The sequence below is a fragment of the Xiphophorus maculatus genome, chromosome 9 (assembly GCF_002775205.1).
Source record: "Xiphophorus maculatus strain JP 163 A chromosome 9, X_maculatus-5.0-male, whole genome shotgun sequence".
NCBI classification, from domain to species: Eukaryota; Metazoa; Chordata; class Actinopteri; order Cyprinodontiformes; family Poeciliidae; genus Xiphophorus; species Xiphophorus maculatus.
In genome coordinates, this window is record NC_036451.1 from 13,149,522 (window position 1) to 13,163,078 (window position 13,557).

The 13,557-nt window shown below is 38.2% G+C and overlaps 1 protein-coding gene across 39 annotated transcripts in view; it reads left to right on the plus strand.

Annotated features, from left to right (window-relative positions):
- The window catches only part of adgrl2 (adhesion G protein-coupled receptor L2), a 125,103-nt gene that overhangs the window by 82,998 nt on the left and 28,548 nt on the right, over nucleotides 1–13,557 (plus strand). For 36 of the 39 annotated variants that reach the window (XM_023339602.1, XM_023339601.1, XM_023339611.1 and 33 more), the window contains 7 exons: nucleotides 4,313–4,606; nucleotides 5,172–5,275; nucleotides 6,951–7,136; nucleotides 7,691–7,729; nucleotides 10,530–10,713; nucleotides 11,453–11,575; nucleotides 13,183–13,388. In XM_023339602.1, the coding sequence (XP_023195370.1) occupies nucleotides 4,313–4,606; nucleotides 5,172–5,275; nucleotides 6,951–7,136; nucleotides 7,691–7,729; nucleotides 10,530–10,713; nucleotides 11,453–11,575; nucleotides 13,183–13,388 (1,136 nt within the window). The remainder of the gene's footprint in view (nucleotides 1–4,312; nucleotides 4,607–5,171; nucleotides 5,276–6,950; nucleotides 7,137–7,690; nucleotides 7,730–10,529; nucleotides 10,714–11,452; nucleotides 11,576–13,182; nucleotides 13,389–13,557) is intronic. The other 3 variants (XM_023339579.1, XM_023339583.1, XM_023339606.1) reach the window with 1 other exon arrangement.

Sequence of the window (13,557 nt, forward strand, 5' to 3'; positions counted from 1 at the left end):
TTGGATTTTTATCTAAAATGGGAAGATCTTATACAGGTTTGATTTTTATTTCAAATTATATGCGTTAAATAAATTTTTAAGGCCTTTACAAACCTCATCCGATGGCGTTCATGCTGCTTTATGCAATTTTAATGTTAATTTTCAGGATTTCTAATGCCAGAGTTTTTAGCTTCTTATTAACTTACCCTAACATTATTTCTTCATTTCCAATGCTGATTGCAGATAGAAACAAACAAACAAAAAAAACATAAAAAAAAACTTTAAAAATATTTATTTTCTTCAAGTTGTTAACAGACCAGTAAAACCCATCATCCCCCCACCCTCAGTCACAACAAGCAGCCTTGTTGAATGAGGGAATAGACAAGATACAGTTGTTAGCTGACATGCAGCAGGAATGCACTTGGGTTACAGTAGTTGCCTCTCTGATTTATTGGCTCTAGCTGTGAGCTCTTTATCTTAAATCATTCCTACATACAGCGATTCATTTTCATTTTATTTCTGTCGGCGTTGTAAATCCCAACACACCATGACCCATGCAGTCTGAGATCTTATCTTTCATACTTTGGAAACAGGAAACCTTTAGAGGTCCTCTAGATTCTTGAAGATTATCTGGAGGTTTGCCAAACGACTCCAATCCAGATGTTTTAAAAGAAGGAATATTAACTTACTGTATATGCTCTGCTGACACATTCGAGGTATCATAAAAGTACTTAAATTTAGGCGAAAATGTTACAAAAGTTAGATTTATTGTGGATTGCTGTTGCTTTTACTGCTGTGAGTTATAAAAACAAAGAGTTAGAGCACAGAAGGGGTTTAAGTGTGTCGCAGAAACAAGTATTTTTCCCAGCCAGCAAAATGCTGGTGCCAAAAGGACACTAAGGACAGGTTATCTCTCAGTCACTGTGACAGGCTTTATGGTTGAGCATTTCTGTATTGAGAAAAAAAGATGCAGGTAGGGGAGGAGGAACAAAAAGACAAGGAGGGTGAGGTAAAGTCAGCCAGGCAAATCTGCCTGCCGCTTGCAGTCAAAACCGCAAGGCATCTGTGTACAACTTCACATTCTCCTGCTTGTGTTTGTGTGGTTCTCAAGCCCACAACAGGAGGGAGCACACAGAGTCGTCTCCTCTGGTCAATAGAGCCTAATTCGCCACAGGTAGCCGAGAGCCTCAAAGGCGACTTCCCTTCAGCTCAACTGTGCTGAAGCCTTTCATCCACACCGTGGGGCCCATGGTGATAGTAGTAGGGGTGGGGGTGTGTGCATTGGTAGAAGATTGGGGGTTGCTATCAGCGAGACCCATTATCCAATGGAGGCAACAGATATGGAAGTGTTGTCGCCTGGGATCTGGTTGCCTCTCCTGCAATCCACCCGAAGACAGAAACTGTCCATTCCTTAGTGAGAAAGGCTACATTTTTTCTGAATTTTTCTGTCATCAACCTTTGCCTCTGCGTACCTGTATGTTTTTATTTTATTTTTCTTCACATAAACCCCTTTCATTTCCCCTCGTCCTAGATATGCCTGTGAATCCCAGCTGTCTTTCTCTTACTGTGGCTCTCTCTCATCCGTATTTTCATCGCTGCTGCGTGGTACTACTGAGAACGACTGTGTTCAACTCAAGCAGTGTAACAGCACCTCTTCACTTTCTCTGCATGCTCTACAGGCAGCCTAATGGGGGAAATCAAAGTGCTCAAACACGATTAGATTCAGTATGCACACCACATTCCAGTCAGACCTCCTTTGATTGATGGAGCTTATCCTTTTTAAATTCACCCAACAAATATCTTTGACAGGGGAATATGGTTTTGTTTAGCATTTGTTGACGTGGAATAGATTTTTATCAGGAAGGTATCAACATTTCATCTATAAAACGTTCTTATATTTGCGTTCTATAAAATGTAAATACAGACTTACTCACTCTGCTCCAGTGAATCTCATAAAATACTTCCTCTTAGTTTTCCTTAGTGGCTGATGTTATGACATGCACTATTTCCTTTTTTTTTCCTCTAGACTAAGACATATTGGTTTTGCCCTGGGTGTTGCATGAGTTACGACATAGCCACTGTAACACAGTATCAGTGGTTGAGAGAAACTGTAAAATGAATGTTCTGGCACTGTGGCTATACATACAGGTTGGTACTGCTCCAGTGAAATTTAATTAGCCGTGCCACAAACTCTTCCAGGCAGGAATGATTGCCAAAAGGATGTTACTCTAATTACTGTTCTCATCATCAGACTCACCAACTCAAATAAGCAGTATTTTTTTAAAAAATGCAGGAGGTAATACAGGGGAGATCCTGGATATATAAAACATTACATTTTAAGATAAAAAAAGTTTACAGCACTATGTGAACGTTTTCTTACCACTTGAGCTTATCATGCTGCAGCCATAATTTTCACTCTATTTTATTGTACATAATGTGGCAAATCAACACAGTTCTACACAGTTGTGATGTGAAAATGAAATAGGAAGTCTGGTACTGTAAATCTGAAAAGTCTGGCCTGCATTTGTACTTTAATACTATTTAGGAATTCTAAAAGTTGGAATTTATTTTATTTGAGGTATCAAACCCAGAAGTCTGAAATTGACTTCAGCTGTTTTATCGAGGCCTTGGAGGTGTATTACAGAAAATTCGCTAGCCATCATTCAAAATCAAGAGTGCGGCAAAACTTCAAACAAAAGAGATATTCATCCACAGGAATTGACAGATCACATTGAGAGAGGATTAGTCTGAGTAGGAATCAAGAGATTCATGTCATTTCTGGAGGATCTGCAGGTATGCACAGCCAAGTTTGGATAATCTTTTAATAAATGAATATTGTGCTTCTCTTGTCAGCCTTTTAATGAAGCTTGACCCAAAAAAGGCCTTTGCTGAAAAGGAAATTACTTTCCGTTTCTGTTTGCAAAAATGCAACAAATTATGTCAGGAACATAATAACAAGGAAGAAGATGCTGAGGTTAGATTAGCGCAGTGGTTCCCAAAGTGCCATTGCAGGGGGGAGAGGGGTGCGAGGCGGTATGAATGAATGAAAAAAACAACAACAAATAAAAACAGTTACACTAAAATGTTTCAGTGTAAAGATAGTTTGTAGTGTGTTTTGTTGCAACCTGAAGTGTAAAATAAACTTCAGTGGATTTTGAAAACAAAATATGCGTATAGGTTTATGTCTGGTTGAATGATGTGTGTGCCCAGTTGATTTTTAATTTCCTTTTTGAGGGGGATTTTATTGTAATCTATAGGGGGACCAGAAGAAAATCTTTGGGAACCACTGGATTAAAGAAAATATAAAAATGTTTAACTGCATACCTATATAAAGATGCCAGTTCATCTTAACTGGAACTTATGGTGGTGGTATCACTATGCTGTGGGAATGTTTCCTTCAGCAGGGACAGGGGAGCTGCTGAACATACAAGCAGATCTATAATGGAACAACTTACAACATTTGTTTTTCACAGATACTTTTTATCCAATCTGACCGAGCATAGACTATTCTGATATATGATTGGGCAGCAATTTCAGTCTCTAGATATGTAAAGCTATCATTATTATTAATTAATGTGTGTTTTGCAATATAAATTTCCTATAAAACACATTTATGCTTGTTAAAAATGAAAATAATTTCAAGGGGTGTGAATTTGTAATTTCCTGTACCAGCTGTATTGGTATCAAAGAGGTATAGTTAGGACTACATGAAAAACAATTTTGCGACAATATTATGGCGATAATAATGATGATAGCAAAATGAGCTGAGATATATGCCTGTTTTCTTTCTTTCTCATCCATGCCTCCATCACTCTGTGGCTTTAGCATTTTGAGCAATGTCGTTTGTGTCTAGTGTGAACATCTGCTGCAGTAATACTCTGTCCAACTGGGCAAATATCACATTAGCTTTTAAAATGCAGGTTCATAAGACTTGGAATATATTAGTCAACAGTTAAAGGACGCCAAGCAGTGCTTTGCCAAATGAATATTGCACACACTGATAATCTGCTGATAAAATATTAGCAATCTATTATGTAGCCCTAGAAAGAACAGTGAACCAAACCTTTAAACTTTCCAGTTATGCTTTTAAAAATGTGTACATTATACATGTGAAATATCCCAAAAAAAACAAGCTGAACTGACCAACAAGTAGCTTCACCTGTTGGTTGTTATTTTCATGCACTGTTCCTTTGTATTTTCTCTAAATGTACAAATGTGTCTCCCTTGAAAGCACAGTTCATAAATCTCATGGTTTCTCCGCTGAGCTGCACACAACAAATGTCAGTGCTCAACCAAATCATAATTCTCTTCTCTCCCCCGTCTGTCTGCACAGCACCGCCTCTGTCGGAAGTCACTACAGCCACACAGCCTCAGAGAACTACGACCGTCACTACAACAACCACAGCACACTGGGGTGCGGCCAACACTACCACAACGGTGCTTAAGGAGGGCAGTAGGCGAGCGCCCAAGCCGCCGCCTGTAATCCCACAGACGACTTCTCCTCCGCCTCTGGAGTCCTTCCCCTTACCTGAGCGGTTCTGCAAGGCCACTGAGAAAAGAGACATAATGTGGCCTCAGACCCAGAGGGGCATGCTGGTGGAGCGACCTTGTCCCAAGGGAACACGCGGTAAACAGTGCTTTGTCTCACCACAGGGATATGGGCGCGCTGTGTACGATAAACCGTAAGCATCTCAAGAGAACATCCCTGAGTTTATCAGATCTGGCTGACACCCCTGCATACCAGTGTATTTTTATTTTCAAAGACAGCTACTACTGAGCTAAGTGACAACAATTTGGTACAGAGTAAGGCTTTTAGCTTTTGAATTCTAGGTCTAAATTTGATTAAGTATTGTGTAATGACTGTGCCGGAGAGAAAGCAGGCTCACATGTATTCCTCTGAGCTTACATGGAGGCCTGTATTCCTTCTTTTGTTGTGTCTGAAATCATGCTTAGACTTTACCAGATACAGGACTGATTAGAAGACAAGAAACAGTCGCTACTTTGACATAAAAACATGCAGAAGATACAGCAAATATTTTCAGAAAACAAAACATTTGAATGACTTCTGGCTTATCGGATCATCCTCTGATCTGTGCTTTTCTCCTTTGTGGTCCTGTGGATACATTTTTGGAAAACAATCTGTCATTTGAGTTGAATCAACCTGACGAATCTTTCCTTGTTTTTCCTGCCAGGCACAGCATCTTATTTATGTCTTCTTTCCACTGGGGACTGGCACCCAAAGGGCCCTGATCTTAGCAACTGTACCTCCCACTGGGTCAACCAGCTGGCCCAGAAGGTTTGTTTAAGCGTCCCTCACTGTTCTTTTTATAAGTGGAATGTGCTGAAAACAGGATAGTACAATAATGTAGATGTGCATCTGGATTGATTGTGTCACCATTATGATGATTACAACAAATAAAGGCCACTATTACTTAAACTCTTTGTGTCAGCTTTAAAATTTGACAGGGGTGTGAAACATTAACCCAGGTTAGGTAAAATTGTAAAATAAGCTTTAAAAAAAAGTGATGTACTTGCAGAAGTATTCATACCCATATTGGCTTTTTCACATTTTGGCACATTACAACCACAAATGTTAATGTATAGACAACCATGTCAATAATTTTAAAATGGAAGAAAAATGTATAATTTACATTTTTTGTTTTCTACTCAAATCTGATCAGTATGAAACAGTTTTATTTAGACTCCTAAATTTACTTGTACAAAGTAAATGCTTTGTACAACCAACTTTTTTGCGAATTAGTGTCAGTGAACATGAATCTTGACGTTATCTTACAGATTTGCGATTGGATTTTGGTCTGAACTTTGAGTCATTCTAATTTGAATAGACTTTAACAAACTGCATTGTAAATGTGGTTGTATGTTAAGGGTTTTGTGTTGTTAGTGAACATGGTCTTAAGTCTTGTAGCGCAACACTGTAAGAACCATGTTTAGCATTGAAGATAGTGCATTCATGAGGTGATGTGCAGCGGTACCATGCATGCAGACTAGAAGGCTTGATTTTGATCTCGGCTGACCAAAGCACCTTCGTCCAGACGTTTACTGTCTCTTATAAATTCTTTATAGTAAAGTTTAAGCGATAATTTTAATAACTTTCTTCCTGCCCCTCTTCCATAATGCCCCCTGGACTTATTTTTTGCCTGACTACATTTGAAAATGATACTATTTTGGCCTGCCAGCTAAGGCTATTGATGCAGATTAAGGCTTTGCTTTCTGATAAATTTAAATCTTAAAACAGTAAATTTTAGGTACAAAAAACATTTGCCTTTTCCTGACCATGCTTTTTTCTTTTTTTAAATTTTATAGTAAATAGTAACATATATCAGCAATTTTTACGCAATGTCGGACTTCAGTAAACCCCAATTTGCTATTAGTTACTTTATTAAACTTTGCTAATTGCATTAAGCATTTCTAAAGAAAGCATATTCCAACCATTTAGATTGCGGTCTTAGTCTGAGTAGATTAAGTTTGCTGTTATCTTTTTATTTTTTAAGGTGTTTAAAACTTGGCCAAATATTGTACAGCCCTACCCACCTTTAAATTTTCTCCATATATACATTTTTGACCTGTCTCTCCTGCTGTATATGATGAAGTTTGTTAACTAATATTCTGTGACAAATCTCATAGGCCTTCACAGAGCTAGAGCTAGTTAAACTTTATCTACTATTCATGTGACTTCTGATTGCAGCCTGCTGCAGTTGATTTTTTTTTTTGGATGATCAGAGGAAAGGCTAGAAATAAATGCCACTTTTCATATTTATGAGCTGCTTAGTGTTGATCTGTTCCAAAAGAATTTAGTGGATATGAATATATTTGCAAGGCAGTTTAAGTGACTGTATAGTAAAAGTGGTGTAGGGGGCTCATTCAAGTGGTGATTTATATTACAAACCGGGCTGAAAACAGCCTTGGCTTCTACTATCTTTGCACTTATTATTCACTCTCTTCCACTGCAGATCCGCAGTGGTGAAAATGCAGCTAACTTGGCCAATGAGTTAGCCAAGCACACCAAAGGCCCGATATTCGCTGGTGATGTCAGCTCCTCTGTGCGTCTGATGGAGCAGCTGGTGGACATCCTCGATGCTCAGCTGCAGGAGTACAGGCCCAGTGAGAAGGATTCTGCCGGAAGAAGCTTCAATAAGGTAACTATGACAACAAAAGGTCAATTCCTTATGCATCAGAATTCAAGTCAACCTTCTTATCTATTCTCAAGAGAATAGACAAAATGCATGTTAGCTGTCAAGATTAAGGCAAGTCAATGTTCAAATTAGTCAAGATAAGCAAATCTGTAAGACTTCCAGAATTTGAAAAAAATGGGAGAGAAGGTCAGCCGACTGATGAAAAAAGAAAGTGGTTATAGTGTTTTAGCAGATCTATGTTTCATAACATTGGTTTTACTTTAATGGCCAAAATGTGGTGGCATAAATTCGTTGTGATGTGCTAACTTAGCGGGGAAGGAAATGCAGCATGTAATGAACATTAGCCGCAGCACTTTTATTCTTAGACCTCTTCATAAGCAGGTCAGTGGCACAAGGCAATGGGGAGTGGCTGCACCACTCATTTATTAAAAAAGTTTATACATCCATATATCAGACATGTCTTTGTTTTCTACCCATCTTTTATCCAAACAAATGATTTAGTGTAAATTACCTCTCATCTGTTCTTTTCTTTTTTTTTTTTTTTAATAAAAACAAAGCTTCAAAAACGAGAAAGGACATGCAGGGCATACATGAAGGTACTGAAGCAATGCTTCTGCCCACTCTGCTTGCTGCTGTTCCCTCTGTCCCCATACTTGCTGTATGTGTCCCAGCCCAAGTCCAGCAGCATGCACCTACTGCACTTTCATGTACCCCCATCTTCCCCCTCCTTGTCCTCCTCCTGCTTTTCTGAGTCACTGCTTGACACGCAGCCGCAGTTGTACTCAAAGTGTGCTCCGAGACAAGGGGAAGACATCTCCAGTTGCTGGGGCAGCTTCTTATGAATTTTTTTTATTTATATTTTGAATGTATCGCTGTGTTGCTCTCACCTCTCTGCATTGACGGCTATGATGGTTTTTGTCATTCGTTCTTCACTTCCTCCTGTATGTTTATTGTGTTTGCTGAGGGGTGCACGCCCAGATGCATAACACCACAACTCAAAGAGATACTTTGTACTTTCATCCCTTTCATTTTTCATTTGATGAAGGTTTCACCGCCTTTTTTTTTGTTAGCGTTTTCTGAGAGCTCTTGTAAAATGTTCCCTTGTTTTGATGTGATTCGTTATTGTTATGTTTTCTTTCAAGTGCCAACACCTGACCCTTTCACTGCATGCAAAGTATAAATGGTGACCATTATTTTACAAGGACACAGATTTATCTGCAGCTCCATTTGTTTATTAGAGGTTACAAGTCAAATATTATATTAACCTTTTTTTTATCAACATCTAAACATTCAAGTATTTTGTCCTCACATATCCCCCATGCATTGGGAACAACCTGTCCTCAACGACCCGCCCATCCAAATCTTTCCTTTGGGAGAGCATTAAAATAGATCAAGCTAATTAGGCAGGCAACAGAAATGTACACTTGAGTGAAGAAGGTGGGGGGACACAAAACTGAACGTAGCAAATACCACAATTCACCCATTTAACATCAACATTCATGTCACAACATCTAAATTTGAATTCATTGATGGTGACACTGTTAGAAAAGCCTTAACGATGCAAATTTCAACATTTATTGAACTAATGAACCAGGAGAAGATCTGGAACAGGGAATGTTGAGGCAGCAGTATCTGACATCTGCCATACCTGACACAACATCACAATAACTACCCTGCCCTCCTTCCACCAGATGTCACTGGCATTGATTGCACGATTAGATGCATTGATTTGATTATTTCCTGAATTTACCCTGGATTGTCTGGATGACCCAGTCTAAATTTGTTCTCAGTCTCCTCTGAGCTTTTCAGTGATTTGGCACTGGATACAGACTCACAACTGCATATCACTAAAATATCCTTGACCTTTTTACGTCCTTTTGGAGAGTTTCTTAATGACTGGTTGTACTGGTTGTATACTGAGCTTTGCAATTATAGAATTTTAATTGAGAGCAGCCTCTTTTACTTTCATCACACAATCTCTTAATATCCTGTTATCAGACAGGCCTGATTGGCTCAATATACTGCGATGCAAAGTGTCTGACTTGATGCAACGTCCTTGAAACAGAAACTGAATCCCTGCCATCAGTCATGTGCCTGTGCATCTCTTTTAGCAGTTTGTCCCTAAGGGCAAATGCAACTTCAAAGAAATTGTCTTTTAATTTGCTAAATGTCTATTTTTAGAACTTGTCCATGCAGAAATATTTGTATTCAACTATTCATTTATGAAAGCTTTTACATTTTATCATGTTACAACCACAAGTGTCAGTTTCTTTTATTGCGAGTTATTGATAGTTATGAAGTGAAAAAGTTACAAATGTATTAAAAAAAGTTATGCATTTGCAATCATTCCCTCCTCGACCAGTACTATGTCCAGCCACACTTCTACTCTCCATCCTTTTTTGGGGTGTATCTCTACTGACATGGGTGTTGAAAAATAGATTTTTTATTTATTATTAATTTTCAACATTTACATTTTCAAATTAGACTGAAAACATTGGGAAGATAGATATTCTAGTCAACAGACTCTCTCAACTGAATTTAGTTATGGAGTTTGACTAGGCCATTTTAACACAAGAATATTAAAATTCTGGGAACAGCATCCCCACAACATAAAGCTGGCGCCACAATGTTTCAGCATTAATACATCTCTCTTTTTACTTCTGAGCTGTGGATATGTGAGATAGTATGAATACAAATATATGCCAAACTAAAAAAAAAATGTTTATAAAATATGTTGAAAACAATTACTTATTCCCTTTCACTTCAGAATTATACACTATTTGTGTTGGTATATCACATAAACTATCAATGAATGCAATTCAATTCATATAACTTTGTTTATCTATAAGAGGAAATTTCAAGAAACATGCAGTACAAAATGGACTCAATAATGATAGCTCAGATAACAGAATTCATAAAAGTCACATGGTAATAAATGTTTATGGTAATAAAAAGTGCAATGTGATTCGGTGACTATGTGCAGTATGGAGTAAATATGCACCCTATGCTCATCAGTGTAGCAAGAGTTCATATTTGGGCTTGGCTGGTCAGCTGGCCTTGGGTCAATGACGGTTTTGCGTAGAGAATAGTGACTTCCAAGTGAATTCAGGATTTAGAGTGTCATTAGGATCCTAAAGGATCTGGACAACTTTTCTGACACTCTGTTGCTCACAAATTGTGACAAAATACATCCAAGTTTGTGCAACAAAAAAAAAACACACGAAAAGGCTCAGGAGGTCTGAATATGTTTTATTTTAATTCCTTAAAATATGATTTCTCATCACTCTCATTCATTTCAGTGTTTGCATGTTGATATTTCCCTCACAAAGTAAGTTGTTTTATTTTTTTGGTTTGAAACCTTTATCTTTGTAATCTGTTTTACCCGGTTTGACGCAGGCCATGGTAGACACAGTGGACAACCTTTTGCGACCAGAGGCCCTAAAGTCATGGCACGACATGAACAGCACAGAGCAAACTCATGCCGCCACCATGTTACTGGACACTCTGGAAGAGGGTGCCTTTGTCCTCGCCGACAACCTCATGGAGCCTGCAATTGTCAAGGTTCCTGCAGATAATATAAGTAAGTAAAAAAGAGATGCATTTGCGATCAGTGCAATCTCAGTTAATTTGATTGTGTTCTGTTCATTACAAGAGTCACTCCTGACATAGGGAAACAAAGCAGCCTCGTAAAAAAAGAACTTTGTTTTCATAATAAGCCTTGAAGCCCTGGGGGAACAGGAAAAAAAGTGCATATTAAGTTTAACGAGTCGCTTACTGACAAAGTGATGAATATCAGACAATTAAATAGACTGGATTCTCTGATTGCGCACACTTACTTTATAAATGTGTATGTCTAGACCTTGTAACTCTATACATTAATGTGAGCATTAGCCTGCTGCGGAGTCAGAAAAATTACATTGTTTATACACAGGCTCCTCTTCCTTCCCTCATTTTCTTCAATTGTTACACTATCAAGGGGAAGGTTTCTCTTCCTCAGAGCTGTTTTATTCATACGAGCTGGAGGCTTGTGGCTTGGGGGGACAAAACTATTCCTTTTATGATTGACATTTTTATTTCATTGCTCACTCTCGCCAAGATTTAGCGTTCACATGACAAATTCATATGTCCTTTGCTCTGCATACTTTAGCAGTTTGTGTAAGAATGTCTGTAAAAAAAAAAAAAGCCCTGGTATTAATGTTCTTTGCTCTTTTTTGAGTCCGAGTCAAAGAGTATTGAATGACTGATATCCTTTTTCCTGCTATTTCTTAATTTTTCTCTTCTCTTGTAACCAATCCCTCTCCAATCTCTGTGTCCGGCAGTCTTGGATGTGTATGTGCTCAGTACAGACGGCCAAGTCCAGGACTTTAAATTTCCACAGTCCAGCAAGAGTGGGATCTCGATCCAGCTGTCTGCCAACACCGTCAAGCTCAATAGTCGAAATGGTAAGCCTTACAAAGAGAATGATTTGAAGGAAATTGAATCTGTTCCGTTAATACGCAGCATTTCATGTTTCCATGAGAACGTGAAGAAAAATGTTGCGCAATTTAAAAAAAAGAAAAATCAGAGTTCTCTGATTTCCACCACAAATGGCAAAATTATTCATACCTGTTGACATTTTTGTACATGTTGTCACGGTACAACAACAGACTAAACCAAGTCAAAATTCTTCAAAGTGAAAAGAAGAATGTTGCCTGGTTGTTAAAGAAAAATAAAGACTGATTTAGACATGTGCCATGCATTTGTTTTCACTGCCCTTTACTCTGATAAGAAAATGGTATGTAAAATTTTTTATTTCAATATCAAACAGCTTAAATAAACACTCTACGAATCTGAAAGATGATGGCATAGCAGTAAACCTCCAAAGACAGTGCTGACCACATAAAATGAAAAGCCAGACAAGGTGAGTGTTAACCAGAGAAGTAGGCTAAAGGCCCATTGTAAATCTGGAGGAGCGGAGATCCACAGCTCAGGAATTTTCCAACTGGATAGCTATGGACAAGTAGCAAAAACAACATTGTCTATTGAAAGAAAGCTATAAGAAGTCCAACAGACAATTTCTCACAATCCATGCAGTTTACAGTATGTGGAAGAAGATGCTCTGGTCATCTCCTACAGGGCCGGATTTTTTCCCCTTACATACAGTACATGTGTCACTGAAAGCTAACAAACCAAATCACCCTAAACAGGACAATCGCTGAAAGAAACTTGTCAGAAGCTCCAAAAGACTTGACTATTTGGTAGAGTTTCATCTTCCACCAGAATAACGACACTAAACCTACCACCAAAGCAGCCATAGAAACTGAAGTAAAATGTGGAAAGAAAGCTATAAGATTTCCTGTTTGCAGTAATGGACACAGAAAACATACTGTCTGGTGAAATAACCAAAACTCTTGAGTTTTTGCCTACTTGCAGAAAACCATAGTACTGGCAGCATCATGTTAAGAGGAGGCTTTTCTTCAGGGCGGTTGCTGGAAAGATAGCTGAACTTTATTAAATGGAGGAAAAGTTGTTAGAAGGTGTAAGAGGTGTAGAGACTATAGTAAATGCTCACTTGCGTACCAGCAACTACCTTAAAGCATATAGCCAGAGCATAGCGAAGTCCTGACTTAAATTCAATTGATAGTCTGCAGCAGGACTTAAAAATTGGATACTATTCAGCAAATCTAACTGAGCTTGCCCTTTTTGCAAAGATAAATAGGTGAACATTTAAATCAATATGTCGATTTCTTTTTACTTCACACATTTACACTACTTTGAGTTGATCTGTCACAGAAAAATATCAATATGTCCTACTTTGTTATCGTAACTTTAAAAGATTTGGAAACGTTCAAAGTGATGTTAATACATTTGTAAGAAGCTGTATCGTTTTTATTCTAGTGATTTGATTGTTTTGTTTAAAACTTTACATTTATTTTCAGTAGTATTAACCTAAGTGTTTAAATTTATTATTTGGAATTGTTGCATCTCCATATTTTAATCGCTGCTTTTTTTTTATGTATAAATCATTCATTGAATTTTCTTTTCTCTTTTTTGTTATTTCACTCTGCAGGAGTTGCCAAGCTAGTTTTTGTGCTGTACAAAAACCTGAGCCAGTTCCTCGGCACAGAAAATGCCACCATCAAGATGGCAAACGAGGCCTACGGTCGCAACGTGACGGTGGCTGTCAATTCTGACATCATCGCTGCTTCAATCAACAAAGAGTCCAGCCGGGTGTTTATTAATGACCCCGTCATTTTCACCTTGCAGCACATTGACGTGAGTCTCTTTGTAGAAATGAATGAAGGGTCAAATGAAAAAAACACCAGAGGGGGACAGCCAGCAGACAGAGATCTGCAATTTGAATTGTAAATGTCTGACTAGGTCAGTCGGCAGTTTATTTAAGTCACTGAACATCAAATTAAAGGAGTCTTTAGAACCTAAGTGA